Consider the following 18,196-nt stretch of genomic DNA (forward strand, 5'->3'; position numbering starts at 1 on the left):
GTATTCAAAATCACTGTAGGCCCTACTTTCTAGAAGTTCTCTTCAGATTCAGAGGATGAAATCCGGGCCGAATTCAGTTAGGACTATTCTCCCGCGTCGTAGTCTTACTTTTTTTCAAACTGCCCATCCCATCCCACCCACTCATACATTTGAACTCTGTGATATCTTTTTTTATATAGCTGTTCAAACTGATCTAAGATATGTGTAGCTAAGTCCTTATCAACATGAATAAAGGCAGGAGCCATAGGGTTTGTGCCTAATACTAGTACTTCACTGGACATATCTCACCATGTTTCCAAATGACTCTTCCTCCCTAACCTGTTTCTTAAATTCTGATTTATAAGCACACTCTCCTAAACAGGGCATGTTACTACTGTATAGCATGCCATTTGACTCGTTGTAAGTTATCGAACACATTACCAGCTGTTTGGCCATTTATCAATTCAAGATGAAGATATGTTCAAATTTTCTAACAAAATTCCAAATACTGTATTTCCCATCAAGCGGGTGGTGATTATTGTCTTGGCACTTTCACCTGTATATACATTTTGATCACACATGTATAAGCTCTCCTGTCCCTGATAGTCTAGTGGAAACTCTGCAAGTATATCACCGTTGACCGTATGAACTAGCTTATTGTTATAAAAATATGTGTCAGAACCTGGCATATGGGCATGTCCGTTTGACCCGTGATGTAAATTTAGGTGTCTCGATAACCCTTCGGTAGATGTTTTCTTGTGTTCTGTATATGTGATGTAATTTATGTGATATTTGTGTTTTGATAAAGGAGCAAATAATCCGAACAACTTCGTTTCCGGCCATAATCGTCTGGATAACTGAGTTTTTCGGGATGCCGAGTTTAGTCGACCGGCCGTTATAACCGGGGTTATCTCCCTTGAGCACAGTTATTCGTCAGTATGATTTGTTTTCAGAATGTCTATTTAGTGTTAACTGTGAATACGAGTGTTCATGAATGGCTTTCATTATCAAAGTTAATTTCATCATCTTAAAATAATTTTATATGAATTGAAATTTCCGAAGTGAAAGTTGCATTTGTCCATTAAAGTCCAATTTCAGGGAGTTTTAATTGAAGTGCTTTTCGGTATCTACAATAATGTTTTACTCAAAACAATTGATAAGTCTTACTTTCTTAATATTTAAAGCACTGAACACAGTTCATTTACATTGTGTTTGTGTGTTTAACGCGATACGAGTGCTAAGAAATCGATGCAGAAGTATTGAGGGTAAACTGTCCCATCGTTACAAGTCTAATTAGTTACGTACTTCCATTAAGTGCTAATTAGATTTTTCTTTACTTTATTCAGTGAACAATTTACGTATGAATACTGTCATATCCTATTAACTATAAGTATTCAAAATGAAATAAAAAGACATAGCTAGATCGTCCGTTTGATACCCGACAGATTTATCGAAAAATAGATTGGTCAATGAGAAGTGATTTCCATTACATCAGTACCGTAAAAACTCTTTCTGAATAATATGTGTTGCTTGTGAATTCAGCATGTTCACTGATCTATGTCTCTATGTCACGGTTCAATAAGTCAGCATGAGGTAAGTATGTGATTTCATGTTTGTGGACTGAATACAACAGTATTTTCAACACCATGTACATCTAATATTTGGATAGTGTACCCTGTGGGTTTGTTTTTCTGCACAGTTTTAGAACACAATGTTTACCTCGTGTTGATTCCTGTCATGCTGATACATTAAAAATTCACGCTTTAAGTGATGTGTACGTTCAATATTTTAAAGTGTCTAGGTTCAGTGGTATTATGCGTGTGTACCTATCTATGTTGGCTTTGTAAGTACTAATCAGTGTGAATGTTAGTAACGGTTACGCATGACTTTACCTGCCGTTGTAAACTACTCTGTCGCCTACAAGCAAACATCGGATAACACGAGGACGACAGACATAAGTATGCTGAGAATGAACCACTCCGTTGTATTTGTAGTACGTATTTTGTGTCGTGTGTTATTAAGTAGCTGACAAAATAAAACAGAAAATAAGGAGGAGAGAAGAAGCAAGGACATAAAGGCCAATACTGTGTATACATGTAAGTATACCTTTTTGTTTGAATCTAAAATTGATAAAAGTTGAGAGAAAATTAATGTAATTAATTCAAACACTGATAATATTGACGGAAAAAGACACATACTGATATCATTCCTTGGCCTTCAATATTGGGATTTTGGCAAGTTTTTCAGAAATCCGTGCATGTACAATCTTATCAACTAGCTATAAATGATGATGATTTATTAAGCGAGATAATGAATGACATATGATATTCTATATTCTGTGAAATCAATCGCATATACTATATCTGATCTGTTGTGAAGCCTCATTATATAAATGTTTCCACCCTAAACCACCACATCCTTCGGTTTGTGAGAAAGAAGCGGTGACCAAACCACTAATCGTGTAATTTATCAACTTTCGTTTTTGTTCCAACAGAAGTTTTGATTCCACCCCACCCCCATGGCACCTTTATTCCACAATTAAGAATATATTGAATTAAGACTGTTATGATATATGGTTAAGTCTGAAAGTGTGTTAGACAATAATGATGGTGAGGGAAAGACCAACTTACAGCTGTATGCAATATACACTTGAAAGTATTTTTGCCCTCTATCCAGATCTCCCTCCCCATCCCAGACTGACTAAAAACAGGGAGATAAAACAGGGCGTTGACCAGACTTAAGAGTAACCTGTCATGGTTGAGTTTATCAATACTTACACTCTGTAATCACTTTTAGCATCCATTATGTTTCTTGATAATTACCTCTCCCCCCCCCCCCTCCACTTTTTTAGGTAATTTTACAACACCCAATCTATATGCAGGTACCTGCTGGAATATATATGAATCAAGAGGACGTTCCACAAGTAATGTAATTGTAGTGTGTAACTTAACTGCAGTAACGATTCTACTTATGTCAATATATTATGTTCTCCAGGTCCTTTTTTCTCCCTTAAAACACAAATCAGATACCATCACATATGCTTCGAGGGAATGTATTTAAAAACGTATTCTATATTAGAGTTTCATGTCCTTTAACTCGTTGACGTTCATACATGTAGGTAATCTCGCAGCCTTGACAGATCACTCGTTCAACTGATGTCGCAACCTGGGCACATCACTCGCTCAAGCAATCTCACAGTCTGGGCAAATCATTTTATTCAAAGTGTGAACATGTCAGAACATCAGAGATACTCAACTAACGAAGGCCCCAGATGTGTTTTGATTGGTCTTGTCAAATCACTGGTAGTGTCTCTAAAACGGATTCTGTTCTAAATTCCATCACTAGCACATGGATGAAATCTGTATAGATCGATCAGTCGCTACCAATCAGTCCGACTATGGGATACAATTGTGCTATTCCGCGATAAGATAATGCGGGTGTGCGGAAGATGTGCCTAGGATAAGAGTGGTGTTTCCTATCTCGATACTTCAAATACAATATGTGATGGTGTAGCATTTACAAAGATTGTAGAAAAGACTAATGAGTGAATTTCATCGTTCAATATTAATTTAGAATCAGTTGCAGTAGAGACAACTAACGAATTAAAATCATCATACAGCTGTTTCGTACTTCTATGACCCGTCAGTGATGCTGTGGGCTTAATTAAAAAATATAGGCGGCGACTGCTGAAAAACCGAAGTGATCGAAAAATAGTCAAAATCTTGATGGGGAGGTGCACTTACCCCATACTTTAATAATTATTGTCAGTTTTATTTATCTAATTATTTCAAAAGAACGGCAAGTATATACGTATATTCTGAACCGTGCCACTGTTCGAATGAATTATATGCAGTTTTATGAATATGACGGACTGGTTTGATACATCGGTAACCTAGCCAGGTGTTGCATAGATATGACATGGAGATGGCAGAAGGATTAAAACACTCAGTGATTTGATGTTTTAAAATAACGTTAGTTATACCGTTTTTGATCCTTTAATTTTGATGGTGATTATAATTCAGTTTCCTAAATCTCTTGAGCCTTTTATGGTTTATCTTTTTCGTATTGGCCGATATACATAAGTTAAGTAAACCCTTTGAACGACAACTATTATTGATTTAAAGACAGTCTTTCCGAAGTCGCTTTGAAAATAGTTATGAAGATGTCTCGAGACTTTGGATTTTACTGCAGGTGCATGTAGTAGTAGTAGACATATAAAAATAGTAATCATATGTACGTTTCAAGTCCTTTTGCAATTATCGAAAACACGATCGGCTCATTTCCAATACACCATTATTGTAAAATCCGAAAGCAATGCTTCTCTTCCTACATTACTTGTCATTTACATTCATATTCCCATGAACAGCCAAGAATTTTTTATGCAGTGTTTCTCTGTAGTTATCTATTACCTCAATGAACAACACAAGGGAGGTTCGTCACATCAAATCCAGAGCAATTAGGGTAAAGTTTCCTGTCCATGGATCGCTTCTCAGCTTCCTGACATGGCATCGCTATACTGCTTTATAGGGGAGTTACCGTCAAACATTAAATAAAGGGGATGTTACAGATGTACATGGTTTTCACCATCGTAGACCATTTAAAGGAATTAACTATTGGAGGTTATTAATGTAAAGTTGTGGGATCGCAAAATGTTACACGATGTGCGATGTGTTCATGATGTCTGCACGATGTGCACACGATAGGAAAATTGGACGAAATAAACTATAGCACATTTGAAGGTACGTTGTGCGATTCTATCGTGATTGATATAAATTTATTTAAAATGACTGACAAATAAGTGTGGGATAGGGTTTATTGATTCTCTAAAGAATACACGAATAAGAATACAACTGAATATATTTCCTAATTAAGCCGTTACTATATTGGTTGGACACTTGTAGATATATCAGATACACACTGAATAGTTAGATACACTCGTGATTTTAAGTGTTTTGTTTACTATGAGCCACACGTAACCACCCTTAGTTCGCAGACACACATTATATATACAATAGATATGTTAACATTGAATGAACGTCTCTTTCATTTAAATTTTCATACCGTCAGAAAACAAAAAAAATCAACATTTTATTTTCATTACTTCTGTACTACTCTCATATCTCATTCATTTAGGAAAGAAAACATATATGCTTAGGTAATTCGTAAATGCTGTGTTTGTTACAAGGGCGACCAACCCGGTACTGATCCGGACCTGTGACGTATATACGCGTATACAGGTAAACTTTCGTTGCCGGAGGCCCCGCTACTCGCTACTTTCTGAACTTTGCTGACCAGATTAATTAAAGCAGGTCAAGTGTTATTTCGAAAACTGTCGAATTAAAAATGACTTTTGTAATCACCGATAAATTTTAATGTTCACGTGAAGCTTTTATGTAATAACTTCATGAATTTCCGTTTATTTTTTACCACATCGCACATAATGTACTATCCTATCGCATAGTAGTGCGCACGATACTGTATCGTGCGTGTGTGATGTGCGCCCGAATGTTTTGGTGCGTTGTGCGTTGCTACATCTGTATCAGTTCATTTTGATGGATATGCCCGAAACGTATAAAATGTCACCAGAAAACCATGGCAGCTTTCTCAAATAAGACAAGATTTAACCAATAAACTTGAAATGGTTTTGTTTTAAATTCAGGCGAGTATGAAGGTTCATGGATTTGCGTTTTTGCGAGGCTGATATTAAATGGGTGCAATTAGTACCTGTTATTAAGTAACATGAAGGTCTGTGCTAATTGGTGTTCCAATTATCTCCTGACTCTGGATTGTTTTAACAACGGATTACTAAAAGAGACTGAAGAACTTTGTGTGGGGTGTAATGATAAATTTATAAAGTTAATTAGCGGGTATCAAACGTTCGGCCCTTAACATCATTGACAAGTCCTTGAAGGACAAAACATCTGTATGGTGTAGTTTAATTGATTATTTGTCTCGGTTCTTTCTGATTTTAAATTTGTATTAAAAGGTGTTATTTACTTGTGAGTCTTGTACATTTTCTTCAGAATCAAAATCTCATTTCTCTGAAGACTTTCCTACTAGTTTATATTTTTCTTGGATAGCTTGAAACAATTCTAAAGTGAATTTAGCTATCATCATATCCACTTAGAAATAAAATGACGTCCATTTTATGTTTAAAGGGATCTCCCCAACCCTTAGGGAATTCAATTGCGCCGCACTAAATGAAGATACCGTGTTTAATATTGTATAACATATTTTGTGTTTAATTGGCATGAAAATTCATTTTCATCATAAATTGTGCCTTTTATTAACCCATCCCGATTTCATATATCTATGCACTCTTATTGTATTGTATCGCATTGTATTTGTTCTTAGGGTTTTCATAGACTGTATCGATCAATTTGAATTCATTCCAATCTGCATTCATACCAATCTAACGATGCTCAGGTAGACCTTCATGTTGGTACATGTTAACACATTCTTGTGCAGTTTCTCTGAATATATTGATATATGTTTGAATATAATCTTATTGATTTCAGCCGATCACTATTAAAAATCGCTTATTTCGAAGACATTCCTTACTTATCATTTTAACGTGTTGAGGATTGTACAAAAGACAAGAGAAAACCGCCGTTACATACAAATTTAGAGTAAGATTCATCAAGGCCAAACAATACATTAAACTGCATCATACAGATGTCTCGTCCTTCTATGACTCGTCAGTATAGGAAACATAAAGTAAAATAAAAGTACAACAACAGTAATTGAATAATAATAATAGCGATGTCACTTATTCTAACTATATATAGATATATATTATTTAACACTGTCGGATAAAATTCCTGCTTTCTTTACTTCAAATCCCTTATTTAGTTTGATAATGAACAAAAAATGTTCTGTGTTCACACCCATACTCTCAATAACTATCGCACAGACCTTGTGCTGAGATTGACCTCGGAATTTAAACATCATCTTAAGATGGTTTTTCGCTCCTTCTGAAGAACCTTCGGCTTCCAACCGACCGAATGAATTATCGAGAGATCTAAAACTATTGTCCTCGATATATAGTTATTAACTTTGTTTTATTTTCTATCTATGTGACGTAACGTGATATTTTGTGTCTTTAAAAAGGTGCGGATTTACTTGTCTGCGCTGTATTATTTCATTGATAATGTTTTATACTAATAATACGCATGTAACGAACATTTGTTTGTTGGGATCCAGTGCCAATATTGGAGCATATTGCCGATATTTCTAGGTTCTGTATGTATATTGATTCAACTGAACTATTTCATTAACTTGGAGCTTTGTCATGTCATCTTTCACCGATATGATGGAAAGCGTTACTCTTTATTCTAGTAATAATGTTACATTTTTTCACGCGCCAGCTAATTGTTGCAGTGTGTTTCCAGCGACATGCCGATAACAGTTGTTGCGTAATGAACACGTCTGATACCGATCTGGGGTTTAAGCTTTTCTCACGCCCGACAGTACGGCACTGCTCTGGTAAAAACTTCATCTGTTAATGGATCACATATCGTGTGATGGATGTTTGTATTACTATTGAGTATTCCGTGATTTTTAATTTGCACACAGTAATAATGAAAGTGCATATTGTCAAATAAGTGTCATTTTTAACTCCGAAGGCTCTTACCTGAAACCACTTAAAACAATAGATAATTATTTGTATCTTTATTCTTAAAAGGAGGTCATTTGGTGTTATTGTATTCATATTGATTAATTCCAAAACCAAGTTTCACATCCGGCGTAGTTCAAAATTGCACTTCATCGAGAAAACCGTACTTAATACGAACGTTATGGTTTTTATGATCATCTAATGTGAGATATTTGTTTAAAATGACTTTGATATCTGTCACATATCCATCCAATCACTCTGGAAATTCATTAGTTAATACCATATTTTCTGTATGTCCTGTATATGTATATTTTGAAGGATGGAATTCCGATGTTTTTTTGCCATTATATTCTAGGACATGGTTTTATCTTTCTGGTTTAAGTTTAAACGCTTTTGTAGTACTAAATTTTAAAATGCGTGCCTTTGAACAATATCATAAAGCCCATGTATCCATATAAAAACTAACAATGATAATGGTCCCAGGACTGATTCTTGGAGTACACCTGATGTTATATTTTATGAAAATAAGCATATGATAATAAATGGTCTTGCTGTGAGTGATGTTTTATAGTTCCACGATGATGTTATTCCGAGTGCCTTCCATTTCTTTGATCACTATATATATATTATAACACTAAATAGATAAATTAACATAATAAAACACAAATAATAATCTAGACTGGTGATCATTTTCGTGGATTTTAGATTAAAATGTGCCATATGACGAATCAAAAAAATATTTCTGTTATATGGGTAGAGATATAAAGTTAAGTAGAATAAAAGTCCGAATAATGATTTTTAAGAACATTATACGTGACAGCCACATCCGTAGCTGTACAGGTTATGTGCACTCTCCGAAGTTATTTAATCATCCTGCAGTTGATCCTGAATATGACAACATTATAATTGATTTAGGAGCTCATCAAGTAAAACAACCAATCATCAGAATTAAAAATTCTTGAATAATTAATATCACCTCGAACAGGAGATGATTAAGGCATGTGAATATTGTAGTAGGAAGTGCCATATGGCTATAACACTACCATTTTCCAAGTGATAAAACAAGGAGGGTATAATACGTTTTAATTTAAGGCTGTCAACAACACATGAATTATTACAGCTGGTTTCGAAGTCTTTTTGAAATGTGTAAAAGAACCATGTTTTCATAATGGTACGATAGTTATATGTGTTTAATCGTGAGTTATTATAAGTTCAGTTTCAGTAAGCGTTCGGCTTTAATTGAGATTAAAACGTCGAATTTGTTTGAATTATTTATGTTTTCACCAATATTACAGAGTTTCGAATAGTCCCCCATCAGAAGGTTTTAAACAATACAGTAAAAATATGCTCTATTATCAGAGGTAACAAATCGCCTAAGCTTGACCACATTTCAAAACCGATCTTATACAAAGTGATAATGCTAGGTGACACGTAATCTTTAAACGTTCTATGTCTTTTCATAGACCTGATTAAATGAAAGTCAGTGATCATATGTGACACATTATCTTCCAGAAACGATTGTACATAAGACACAAACGTGAATAGCACATTTTGATAAGAATTAAGAGTTAGAAAAAGTAGAGCAAAACAAAAATTAACCATACAGCTGTTTCGTCCTTCTAGGACACGTCACTGATGCTAAGAGGTATATTTTGGAGCTTAGTAGGCGACTGGGGGAAATCCTAAATGTTCGAAAGAAATGTCAAAATATTTACGAGATGGTGCAGTAGCCCTTGATTTCAATAAATGATATAATTTTTATATTATTTGATATGAAAGCAGTATTTCACTGTCAAGGACATGTTTATGTGAACAAGTGAACAAAGTAGAAGGCGCTTACTATTCCGGAACACATAGTATTATTCTTCTTGTACCTTTTCAGGAGTATCCATGTAAATCTTATATTTGTTCATATTTTGCCCTAGTTTTATTGAATTGGAGTATGGATTTTGATTATGTTGACATGTTCGAACTGCCTTGTGTTTTTTTAGCAATCCGCTGTAGTGATAAAGTGTGATGTTATGATGACTGGTGGTAAATGCAATATTCGCCTTAGTTATTAATCTTAGAAATACAAGATGGAAAGTAGTCTGTGTGAAACCATAGCCGAATTGTTGTCATTTGCAGTCGGAAAAGTAATGGAACGTTTATAATTCTTGAAGAAAATGCACAGCTCGAACAAAATCAACTAAGCTGTAGATTTCGCTTCTGACATTCAAATAACATGATAATAGGTTTGAAATGAACGCACTTCTATTCTGTCTTCTTAAGCTGATTACCACGTTAAAGAGAACATTAGTTAGGAAACAACTGTTTTGTTCAGAAGTCAATTTCATTTTGTCCATAAACTCCCTTTCACATGGTAATCAACAACTAAATATCACTAGAGCGCATTTAGCTGGAGACACTCGTATTGTTTTTGTCTTGACGGCCACGTTGACGGCAACATCAGACAGTTCCTTTCAGTTGCAACACCATTGTCGTTATCCAGCTAGCGGTCTTATCGACGAACAGGCAACAAACAACAATGCAATTCGACGTGCCGTAATATAATCTTATCGGAACGACTAAAAAAACTACCATAATGGTTCCAGCTCTTGCTCCGTCATGACCACGTCACCGACATGGTGTAGCCAATTATTCGGTTCGCGTGATATGTTGTTGGCAGCGTCGACAACATCTTACTGTTATCGTAGTCTGAAAAGGCCGTATAAAAGAAACATTATATATCAATTGACCCAAGGAAGCGTTCAAACGAACACGACAATGGCCTAGGGAAGCCTTCAGACGAACCTAAACTCATAATTACTGTGTTCCCAGAAAGAATGCTGGTATGCATTATATATATATATATATATATACGCACATATAAATATATTCATATTTTTTTCTCAGAAGCTATCATTTTACCGAGTCTCCGACGGGTTTCCTCATATGAAATAGAAACTAATTATGTTATCACAAAATGAAGATATCTTTGTGAAAATTGAGATATTGGCGCGAAGTACCTCAGATACCAGGATACTTTTCTGATCAATTGTAGCACACTGACAAGAATTGGTATAAATATCAGCATGTTGATACGATATTTTGTGTGTATCATTTTTACAGAACTAATTTTTTTACCAAGATCAAGCAAAACCTTCCCTGAATTCTTACTTGATATCGATTCCAGTAGAATGTGAATACTTTATTGAATACCAATTTATTGGCCTGTTGTCAGAGTCTTTGTATAGACAGAATAAGAACATTATTAAGCAGCTGATATATTTTTGTATAAATTTAGCCTGAGTTGCGATCTCACTAGACTAAAGCTCACTAGCTGGTTAATGGATAAATGGTGTAAAACACACGTAACATACATTTATATAGATGTAAAAAAAACCTGGACGATTCTCTAGCAAACAGTGCACACAACATTTACATGTAAAACTGCAACAACATTTCATCGTTTGTAATTAAAACTAGTGTTCTAAGGATCAAGTAAATGACCTTTGTACTTTTCCTAACATGCAACTTTCATTTAGTATTGATACTGTGACAACCAGCTTCATGTAGATTAATTTACCTTTTTTCTAAGGTAAACAAAGTATTACATGTAGTAAACATACGATTGACATTGATTGTGAATAGCAAGTAGGAAATGTATACAGGGCTGGATACTTTCTTCTATAATGCAACCTAAGGAAAATACGTTTAATGTTCTCTAACCAAACATTAGGTCCAGATGTGATTCTTAAAACATCATTTTACTATACGGCATGAAGCAGAAACATGTCTCACTCTGTCCAGAATGTACACAATACATAATAATTCATCAGCTATCTTATATGGGACAGAAACGGACATTGTTACATTTCAACAATCTGCAATTTTTAATTGATGGGAAAATCGGAGTGAAATTAAATATACCACATTGTCCTATTGCTGAAAACAGTGTCCTATTGCTGAAAATAGTGTTTATGACGAGAATATCCAAATCAGGTAAATGTGTTGTCTCGATTATATTGTCTTCTATATATTTTCTAGTAGATGCATGGTGGTTTTAAGCTGAAATTTAATATGGTAACTGATATCTGACACAATCTATAATGCCTTGAGTTAACTTCTTAAAAGACTCGATAATACCAAAAAAAAAAGTTTAAAATCTGTCGGTATGGATATTCGTATCTTACCGACACAGTTACATGGTAATGTGTTAGTTGGATCGAGAGATTTTTTTATTAGGAACTCTTAATATGTTGGTATTTGAAACCGCATTGGTATTGTGAAGTACAATAAATTCGAGAAATATACAAAATAAATAGAATTTCCTCTAGTATATTTACTTATATTCATGGTTCACGATAGTGATGTTTTATAATCTTTTATTCATATGCAATTCAACATACGTCCCTTTGACGGGTTCAAGCCAACATAACTTTCGCAAGAATGTGCTTTGTTCGTGTGAGTGTTGGCGATTAGTAACGAGAACAGTTGACAAAGGCAATCCTTAATGTTCAAATGATTAATATCTCTTCTTTAAAGGCGAACCACTCCTTTACCTGATACTGTGGATCGTAAGCAACTCACATCTGCATGTTTTAGCGATCATGTGCGACGTGTCGTTAAAATTGGGTACAATTAAGATGTTTTGTCCTCTAAATTGCTTGCAAAACATTATTGGAAGTCATGCTAAAAATACCTAGTACTTCTTTCTCTTGAGTTCATCTAGTTCAAATTTGGTACATATGATAAGCCAATTTGTTAGCTCTTCGTTGCAATATGTAGCATCATCTCTATTTTTATGTTTTCAAAATGTCTGGTGTCACGTAAAATTGGTGAAATATGAGAGGCGTTAGCAGATGGAAGTTCCACAACCAACGATTCAGTGAAAATAAAATGGAAATGGGTGACGTAAACCGATACCTTTCTGTTGCAGTTTTACATATCTAATTATAGTAATATAGCAGTTATTTGATTATGTCTGATATGTCTTCCTCTTCCCCGTATTGATCTGATTTGTCATGATACCTTCAAGTGCTAGCTATAACGTAAAATACTAGAAATATGTTTGGGCAAAGTATCTGGAGATATTTCTTGTAGATTGTGTACTAGCAATTTTACTTTCCCTACATGAAGGATATGAAGTAATGGTTCTATCATAACTTTGAGGACAATCAAATGAATAAGACCTTTGAAAGTTTTCGAAATCTGTACATAAATGAGGCTCATAGTCGTTAATGCCCAATGATGATGACACCTCACGTGTTACGTAGATCATGTCACTCTAATTTTGGTCGACACCTGACTATCACTTTTTAACTCTTTCATCCGCTACAGTTAGATATCGCATGCCATCTCAGGCGTCCTATAGCTCACTATGAGTATCTCCCTTTCGAAGTCGATGAGTGTCATGTTAACTGGAGTTGAAATGATTAGAGAAAACAGGGAAATATTCATTACATTTATTTATTCTGTCGATGGTTCGGGGAATGAAATAAAATGTAACGTCGTGCATATCATCAAAACCGTCAAGTGGGGCTACTTCATCGGTCCTCTGATACAACGGTTCACCACCTTTCTGTATAGTGCAGCTTAATTCATTGTTTTGCTCTACTGTATATCGTCAAAATTTGTACTAAATTGTACAATTCATTTGTGTGTCTTTTGTACAATTTTCTTCTGTTTTATCATTGTGCTGTTAATTTTAACGATGGTTTGGGTGAGATCTGATCAAGAATAGGTGAATCGCAACACAGTCAATAATTTGTTTGTCCGTAAACTGCGTCAATATTCTCATGCACTTGCTAATATATACATTCATTGAAGTGATTGATTTTTATATATATATCAAATTGAGGATTCTGAATATTTGTATAATATCTAAGACTGGTGCTCTTCATTCAATTTAGCCATTTAATCTTGTACATTGTTAGGTCATTGCTTGTTCATCCTTTACTTTATCAAAGGATTCCGTTTCGCCTTCCTCCGATAGGTCATTGCTTGTTTAACCTGTACTTTATCAAAGGATTCCGTTTCGCCTTCCTCCGATAGGTCATTGCTTGTTCATCCTGTACTCTATCAAAGGATTCCGTTTCGCCTTCCTCCGATAGGTCATTGCTTGTTTAACCTGTACTCTATCAATTGGTTCCATTTTGTCATCCTCTGTATACTTGATATTTACGTTTAGCTTACATGTATCGCCTAATGAGCTACACATTGTATTCTATTTTATTAATGTATCTTAACTATGATGGTAAAAGCAGATTATGAACTTCCATTTGTCTCATCCTAAACGCCCAAAAAACCGGTCCGAAAACAACTTATGATAGACAGTGGTCATTTCCATGCACCGATCAAATGACATATACACGTAATTTCTGCGTTGTTTTCGTTTTATATCTGTTGAAAACAGTGTAGCAAATCTTTCAAAAACCTTAACCGAGAACCTTTACCAAAACAAGTCTTATAATTAATACATGTATCTTACTGACGAGACTTTAAACAAAATGAATATAGACATGAAACTCGAGTTTGTCAACATATTCTCAATACCTTTGTATGAGACATGCAGTTACCTATCAATACCATGAGAAAATAGTTGCAGTGCTATTTGATAACTAATATCTCATTTGTACAAGCTTCACTTTATTCAAACAGTACACAGATGATAAAAACAATCAATGGTGCGTACAACAATGTATACCATACGTGTATTGTTCAAACCTACAGACTCACAAATAATATTGAATATCGAACCTACAAGCTTCATGTTAACCTATTGATGGATAATTATGGTTGTATACTTAACAGATTGGCATTTGCTTTGACGATTTCGTAATTCTCATACATTATCTTATCATCACGGACGAGTCCTAGAAAGACGAAACTGCAAAACGATAAAGTAAAATCAATTTTGACTATTCTGTACCTAGTTCTAAATTTGTATCATTAGCACAATCTTTAACATGATATTTTCTATTACAAAATAGTAAAATCTTGTTTTCATAATTCGTAATGTTATAACCTTTATTAAGAGCATAACAATTTCTCATCAATATAGATGCTTAATTGTTGAGATGAAACAGAATTAGTTTAAAGAAGTACATAAGTATTAGAAAAATAAGGTGACAGTCATATTGTTAAACTCATTATTTATTATGTAATGCACCTTGGGGTTATGAAAATTTGGTATTTATTTTCTAGTCTGAAAAGTAAAGTATATCTGATGTGCGACTAGTCGATGTCGCTTCCTGTTTTATTTATATTGTCGATCGGAGGTGCCGAGTTGTCCATGTTTGGCAGATCTTAAAAAAACTAGGATCGACAAGAAATAATAATTTATATTTACATTTCTGTTGTGCAGTCTGTATTTCATCTTACCAACGAAAAAGATGTTTACGTTTCGATAAACGTCAAGTCTGGTTAGTAGGAAGCCGGACCGTTGTATACTTGCGGTATTAATTAGTGTTAACCCGCTATTGCTTGTGTTCTCATTTTTGGGTTTTGTGAATTTATTTTATATAAACTGGCTGCGTATAACATTCAATGAATGATGACTATTACATTTTTCAAGTAGCGTAAATATTCAAAATAAAACTATGTCAAAATATAAATATAAGTAAATTTTTTTTGTTTGTTTGTATTTTTTAAAGTTTTAAATATTAAACAAACCTGACCATATCAAGGATTAACTACAGTAAACAAAATCCTAATGAAAATGCCAGCTTTCATGATAGATATAATTTTAATGCATCGATTTCAATGCATAAAGTACGTTGACCTCCTATGTATCTTTTTCTATAGATATGATTGAAACTACTCGCAACAGCATAAGATGTTTGCCTGGTTCAGCATACATGTATCAAGCATGACAGCTGGATGTGTTAAACAACACAACACATTAACTGCTGACATGTAAGGAAGACAAACGAGGAACGACAGCCATCAAAGACCATAGAGATGATGAAGAAGATCGTGAATTGCCGGTAATGTTTTTTCCTAAATTCGTCTTCTATTCTTTTATACTAATATCTCCGTGCATGTCCTGTTGTTGTCTCAGCTTATCCACTACCAACTAACATTAGATGAGTTACAATAAACAAATGATATTTATGTAAGTGCAAATGTGAGCATGATTTTCTTAAGAAGTGAGGTACTGTTTTGTTGAAGATATGAAATTGTTTTAAGCCACGCTCTTTTTTTTTCTTTTTTTTTTTTTAAGTGATATAGCTGATTAGACTGAATTATTTTATCGCTTTTTAGAGAAATTATCTGAACGTCAGGTCATATAAATAACTTTTATTGAATTTGATTTATTCTGGTACCAAATTTTCTCTATACTTACGGATAATTTTTGTTCCTTGGGCGAAACAAACTTACTGAGGGGTAGTTCTCAAAATTCGATTCCATCATTTGTACTATGTCAAACGTTAAGTAACCTTTTACATTTAAGGATTTACAAAATGCTGCCCTGGACTGTTAATTATGTAACACCGGCCAGTTTTCAATTCCCTATTGAGAGTTCTACCACTCGTCACATTGTACTTATTCACGCAGTCGAGAGGCTAAATCTAGTCTTGAGAAGAATATCTTGTAAACATTTGTCATCTTTGGTTATATCATCATTCGATGTCCGGATGAGAGCAGCAGTTTAACTTCTGGTATTATGTCTGAGCCAGCAGCTTATGATGTCACAGGATGTCTTGTCACCATTATATCAAAGGTAAAAATCGATCAGTTTGTCACAGCGAGAGAAGAAATGCTAAATGTATACTCACTATGAATGCCCAAAAGGGACCACGTATCAATCATATCAATGTTTTTTTTTTTTTGCTAAAAAGTCACGAAGAATATCAATTTTTTTAATTATTCCGATAAATTATTTTCGAAGACTCCCAAACCAATCAGCTCAATGCACATCACTACAAGTAACGTCACGTAGATACGGATATCACCTTATCAGTGATCATAGCTTTGAAATCAAGTAAACGGTTGTCAAAAATACGGTCTTTCATTTGACATCATTTCATTTTCAGGCATTAGTTTTTAGACAGAAATGTGTATAGCAATTTTCATCAAAAACTACGATTTTTCTAGCTGAAAAAAAAGAAAAATACGTTTCAATTAATTTTATCTACAGAATATTTGAGTGTCAACATAGTTAATGGCAAAAACTTATTTTTTTCTTTGTCATTTTTATACATACTCCAAGGCGACAAGGTTTCCAGTAGGAGCAGGAAATGGACGAAATTTTTTAAAAGTAATTTGTTACAATGGAGACCGCATTTTTCGTTCTTAAAATGCAATTTGCCTTTAGAGGGTGGATTTCTTCATTTTGTGGGTTCGTACACGAGTTAATTATGGAATGGTAATTATTGGAATGTCATATGATTTTCATATAAACCGATTTGGGAACATGTTATATCCTGGTGTGATATGTAGTTTGACATGTATAAGGCTGGTTAGTATGTCTGATGGAACCATTGTTTGTTAACGTCGATCCTCTTTGAATTATGACTTTGATCTCTTGCTTAGATCAAGATTTACATGGCGGGTGTCGTCGATAAAACGGACGATGCTTACTCTTCCAGAACACATGGTCCTTTTCAGTGTTTTTCGTGTATTTCTTTCTTTTGTTCACATTTTGACGTACGTCGAATTTGAAATTTTGAAAGTTTGAAATAATATTCTGTTGATATGTCGTCATCTTCTTTATTCAAATATCTTTTTCACTTCTCTGTAAGGTATATTTATATACACGATGTATGAATTTCCGTTTGATTTTTTTTTTTTTTCGATTTCTTCCATTTTAGCTATTTCATGTTATCAATTCAGCACCCGAATTATTTCATAAGCACGTCAGTTTTATGTGCATATTCTGGACTGTAATTTAATGCAAATTAAATAGAATGTGGCATTCAGGTTACGGCAAAACTCAGGGACAAATAGTCTCTCATCTGTAATTCCGAAAATTACAAGAAATAAACATAAATTTAGAATTAGAAAAGTCTACACGTATATTAACGAAAATAGTAGCGAAGATTGGTCATTTGAAAGACGCGAACCAATTCATTTGCTTACACAATTCTTGAGAGAACACTGCTACACGTAAAACCAAGTTATGTCCCTTTTCAAGACAGCTACTGCTGGTACGAACTGATATCGGTAGATTCTTCTGCGCTTCAGTGATATAACGCGTGGGAGAGGATTACACCAGTAGCATAGTGACACACTCCATTGCCATTCTGTAACTGAGTTTTCAGACAGTAACTATATGGAACGGTGAGTTAAATCGATTTTTTGTTTAATTTTCTGTCGAATTTCATGTCACTTTATATTACTATTAATCATTGATCTAGAGGTATCGTGAAATACGTTATAATTGCTCGTTTCCTGATAAGCTGTAGTACTAAATATACTGGTGTGTAGAGGTGCAGACGACACTAAGTAACGTAGCAGTATATATATTGTAATTGATTAGCTATCAATCAATGCTATTCTCTCAGAAATGCCGCTGCCCTAGATTTAGTTGGGGATGATTTCATATAAAAAATTAATAAGATAAGTTTTTGGCATATTTGCATCTGTGTGATGTCTTGTTTGTGAAGTATTATTACC

The 18,196-nt window shown here is 34.3% G+C and overlaps 1 protein-coding gene across 1 annotated transcript in view; it reads left to right on the forward strand.

Annotated features, from left to right (window-relative positions):
* The first annotated feature begins 1,567 nt into the window (after nucleotides 1-1,567).
* The window catches only part of LOC132548157 (carbohydrate sulfotransferase 15-like), a 48,588-nt gene continuing 31,959 nt past the window's right edge, over nucleotides 1,568-18,196 (forward strand). The window contains exon 1 of the mRNA XM_060211980.1: nucleotides 1,568-1,572. Coding sequence (XP_060067963.1) covers nucleotides 1,568-1,572 — 5 coding nt within the window. The remainder of the gene's footprint in view (nucleotides 1,573-18,196) is intronic.

Source organism: Ylistrum balloti, unplaced genomic scaffold, assembly GCF_031769215.1.
Source record: "Ylistrum balloti isolate Yb309-2 unplaced genomic scaffold, AGI_CSIRO_Ybal_v1 Utg370006, whole genome shotgun sequence".
Lineage (NCBI taxonomy): Eukaryota > Metazoa > Mollusca > Bivalvia > Pectinida > Pectinidae > Ylistrum > Ylistrum balloti.